The sequence below is a fragment of the Poromitra crassiceps genome, assembly GCF_964638095.1.
Source record: "Poromitra crassiceps genome assembly, chromosome: 10".
Taxonomy (NCBI): domain Eukaryota; kingdom Metazoa; phylum Chordata; class Actinopteri; order Beryciformes; family Melamphaidae; genus Poromitra; species Poromitra crassiceps.
The window spans coordinates 43572112-43576892 of NC_139631.1; the positions used below are offsets into that span (position 1 = coordinate 43572112).

The 4781-nt window shown below is 44.0% G+C and overlaps 1 protein-coding gene across 1 annotated transcript in view; it reads right to left on the reverse strand.

Moving 5' to 3' along the window:
- LOC310784460 (dematin-like) overlaps positions 1-4101 on the reverse strand; it is a gene marked incomplete at both ends in the record, with an annotated part of 20519 nt that extends 16418 nt beyond the window's left edge. Inside the window, 3 exons of the mRNA XM_083645452.1 lie at positions 1186-1314; positions 2589-2666; positions 4090-4101. Of these exons, the coding sequence (XP_083501578.1) occupies positions 1186-1314; positions 2589-2666; positions 4090-4101 (219 nt within the window). The remainder of the gene's footprint in view (positions 1-1185; positions 1315-2588; positions 2667-4089) is intronic.
- Between the last annotated feature and the right edge of the window lie 680 nt (positions 4102-4781).

The following is a 4781-nucleotide window of genomic DNA, read 5'->3' on the forward strand; positions in this document are numbered from 1 at the left end:
TAGTCCCTTTTATGAATACCTTTTGCACTCTAATTTCGAGCACATTCACTGACTCTGGCTGGTGTTTTCTGATGTGGTGGCGTGTGGTGTGGTTTCTGTGCAGCCTGTGCCACACCCCCCCCCCCCCCTCTCCACCTCTGAGCTGCACAGAGTTTGCTTTCTCGACTCCGTTTTTGCCCCGGACAGATCCCAGCGCTCATCAAGGAAATGATGCGCGCTGGCAAACGCGACTGAACGAAAAGGCTTGGCCCGTTCGGCTTCGGATGCTGGCTTTCTAGGAAATCGTGTGGAGATAGATAGAAGCATAAGAGCTCAGTTGTGAGCGCGGATGCAGCCGAGCCCACTCTCGCTGTAGACAGAGCAATATATACGGCTCTGGCAGAAAGCATGCATCGGTTTCCACTTTCATCACGGCTTTCTCCGCTGTCTCCTGTACAAAGTAAAGGATCTGAGGTGGGTGGAGCAGCTCCTGTGACGATGTTTAAGGTGGCGCCGTGTGATCCCTTGAAGGGATTCATGCTCACTGGCTAGGTACGACCTTAAACAGCAGAATTATGGAATAATATGAATTATGATTTTAGGACGTCCACAGACGTCCTTGGCACTCCTCGTTACTTTTTTTTAGGACGTCCACAGACGTCCTTGGCACTCAATGTGTTAATAAAACCTTTATTAACCTAATTACACACTTATATGTAGGCTACATAATAGTAGGCTTCTAAAAAGTATTAGAAATGAGTTTCAATCCAAATTCAAAACATTGTCATTTGGATTCGGGGGGAGAAAAAATACATATACTTAAAGGGATCGCGATCTGACCTTCCCTTTCCAAGAAAATGTCAACTTTTCTCTGGTTGGATAGTTTGAGTTTTTGATCCAATCAGAGAAAAGTTGACATTTTCTTGGAAACGGAAGGTCAGATCGCAATCCCTTTAAAGGGCTATATGTATTTTTTCACCTCAAATCAATGCCGCCATCCGTGAGTCTCTACGAGTTACGGTTGCGGAGATACGTCCGCCCAGCCTGCAGGACTACAGGAGAGAAATAGAGGACAGCGGTGGGTTGGGGGTTGCTGTCAGAATATAGAGCCATTTAACACTTATTTGAACACAAAAAGTTCAAACATCGCCGAATGCAGCTTTAATGTGAATAAAGCCTGTAAATAAAGCGGGGCTCAGCAGTCACCTCCATGGGGCTGTAGCTGTAGTGCGGCTGGTAGATCATCAGGTCGGGTCTCTCGATGTCCAGGATGGCTTTGTCTCTGGGTAACGCTGCCAGGTCTTTATAACCAATAACCCCATCATCCATTCTGGCCTGCAGAGAGAGAGATCATCATTTTATACATTTATAATTTTATTATATTATATATATATATATTTTATAACATTTCATCACGTCTCTCCACCAGTGTTTCTAGTCAAGTCACTATACCTGGAGTCAGAGAGGCAGAGAGTTTACTCACCTATTTTCAGATCAACTATATCAATCAATGAGGGAAAACAAGGTGGGTAAAGTACTCAGCTTGGATAGTTTACCCACCTCTGTATTTACCACTACCCCCCTGGCCGGGGTGGATGGAGGTCATAAACACTTGCCTTTCACACTGGAGGGCCGTGTTCGAGTCCAGATTTCAAGCGTAAGTCACATTTAACATTTATGTTACATAATAATAATAATAATAATAATAATAATAATAATAATAATAATAATTGTATTTATTGTATTTATTTATTTTATTTATTCATTTGTGTCAGGGACAATGCAAGACAACATTGTATGTGATGCATATAGGATTTCTAGCCAAGGCTAATTTCCCTGGTTAGGCTTTTCTAAAAAAAGAAAAACATATCGCCTATAAACAAGGTATAAACATAAAAAAAAAGAAATTGACATGATCATACAACACTTAGAGTCAAATTACATTGTATTACATCACATCAGTGGTCAGTGATCGCAGGTTTGGTTTTGCTTCAGCCAGTGTTTCACCTTTCCATTCAATCTTAACAGATTAGTTTGTATTTCTGTTGGTAGGGAAATCCAGAAATGTATCCCTGAAAAGGATGACTGACCGAAGGTTGTTTTGCGTTGCGCCACTCTAGAATTGCCATTCGCTGATCACCTTGTTAATGACCTTATGCAAGTTGCTTTACTTGCCTAAACATAACCAAAAGTTGTTCAAGTTGTTTTATTTGTGTTTAATGTCGGAAAGGCGGAGAGGTTTTCAAATGAACCGCCGTTTTGTTTCAAATGAAGTTATATTATATATTATATATATTATATATATAAGTTCTATTCCTCATTTGCAGACATTTCAAATGCCAGCGTTTTATTAAGGCGACAGGGTTGAAAAAAGAGCTGGAAACAGAGAAAGAGAGAGAGACTTGGGGGAAGGGGAGAGAGAGCGCAGGAGGGTAGAAATGAGCCAGAGATTACAGATTACTGCCTCAAGATTAATCTAAAGGATAATGTAACTTGATGTGTGTGTGTGTGTGTGTGTGTGTGTGTGTGTGTGTGCGCGTGTGCGTGTGTGCGCGTGTGCGCGCGTGCGCCTGTGCGTGCGTGCGTGTGTGTGTGTGTGTGTGTCTCACCGTGATGGTGGCGGGGGATCCTGGGACACTCTGAGCTCTGAGCGACAACACGCTGCCTGGAGACGTCCGAGCCAGCTGCTGCTCACACACACAAACGCACGCACACGCGTGCACACACACACACACACATGCATGCATGCACGTACGCGCACGCACGCACACACGCTCACGCGCACGCACACACACACACGCACACACACACACACACACACACACACACACACACACACACACACACACACACACACACACACACACACAAGACACACACAGGTCAGAGGTTAACACAGGATGACTTTAGGATAATCATGATAAATTTCTGGCTTGGTTGAATGTTGAAGAGAGTGGCTGGTCGCAGCTAAAAACCTATAAGTAGCCCCAAAAGACATAGCTTACATTTTAAACATCACTAACTGCTACCACAAAAAGTCAGACTGTTAGTTATTACCTAATCAAATTCAAACGGGAACAAATTCTTTGTTATAGCAGGGACTATTTTCTGTGCTACGGAACTACTTTCCTGGGATCTCAAAGTGTTTACAGCCCGCGTATTAAAGCCCCACCCTCTAATTTTCCTATTTCGGGAAACTGCGACCCCTCCTGCCCAATCCTAAATGCTACAGTCTCTGCAGAGTTTAGAACGGATTCACTGGGGGAAAATCGGTCCAAATATCCCCAAGTGTTCTTGTCTCGACTTGTTTCAATGAGAGAGGTAGCTAATCGTGCCGCTAATCAAGCTAGCAAGAAACCCGTTTCACTTCCTATACGTATTTCACAAATAGCAGAGGTGTCACACGACTTGGACTCGAGTCAGACTCAAGTCGCAAATTTGATGACTTTGGACTCGACTTGACAAAATCAGCTCGACTTGGACTTGAACACCAATGACTCGTGACTTGACTTGGACTTAACTCGCGTTAACGTAAGTGTTGTAATATTAGGAACTCACAAGGTTTGTTTGCATTATTGAATAAAGGAAAGGTGGCTTCAGGTGGGCTACTAACAGTGGAGCGATATTGATCCAATGAAGCCACGTTAGAGTTCCGATGTTACATCAAGGAACGTACGTGAACGTGACCATCATTTATTTATTGATTGATTATATGACGCGTGGATGCAGAGTGTGTGGGAGATTTGCACTATGTGTGAGTCTTCTCCTTTGAGACAGAGCCTGGTGACGCGAGGTTAGTGTGAAGCGATCTGTCAAAAATGTATCTGGGGCGTATTGGCTCGCTCCAGGCCAGGGCGTGTTCTGCCCACAACTGCAGTGGGTTCCATAATAATGCATCAGTGTACCATCAAAATGATTGAAAAGCTGCAGTGGGCACCGGCTCCATATGGACCAGACTTGTTAACAAAACAAACTGGTTGTTGTTGTTGTTGTTGTTGTCATAGGCTTTGTTGACATTAAGAAATGCATAAACAACATTATCCTTTAAACTCAGATTCACGCCTGATGTTTGTGTTTGGGCCAGACTGTGAGGTCAGCATGATGTCATACCTTGGGCATCATCCTGACTGGTGATTGGTCTGTTCCTGTGGTGAGGACACACTGAGAGAGAGAGAGAGAGAGAGAGAGAGAGAGAGAGACACACACACACACACACACACACACACACGGAGAGAGAGAGAGACAGAGAGAGAGTGATTGGAGTTATTTGGATATAGCAGAATAACACAAAGCATTTGTTTGATATTGATTTCAGTTATGTTGTGGGCATTTTCATGTTGTGGTGTTTCATCGTTGTCTTTGTAGTTCTGTTTAGTCAATGGAGAACAGCATACATTTTCTGTTTTACTATGCTCAGGATTCGTAAGTTTCTTACTGGAGGGTACCAGCAGGCGGCGCCTAGGCGCTTGGAGGGATATTGTGGGATGCATTATTTCGAATCGCACATAGGTTACCCAAAAACCACGCCCTGTGCCCGCCTATGCAGCAGGCAAGCGCCGGGATTGGCCAGGCGCTCATGCTCATGTTGGGCTCTCTGTTACAGGGACACCATTCCTGTGAGAAGCAACAACACCAAGCGAGGCTGCAATGAGGATATTGAAAGACAAAATCCTACATCGCACCAAAGCATACAATGTATTTTAATGTTATTTGACTTTCTGACCACCCGCCTCAGTGCTTATTATGAGGCCAGAATAACAGATGCTGCCCTTGGACATTGGGAAGGCTAACCCTTTACTTTT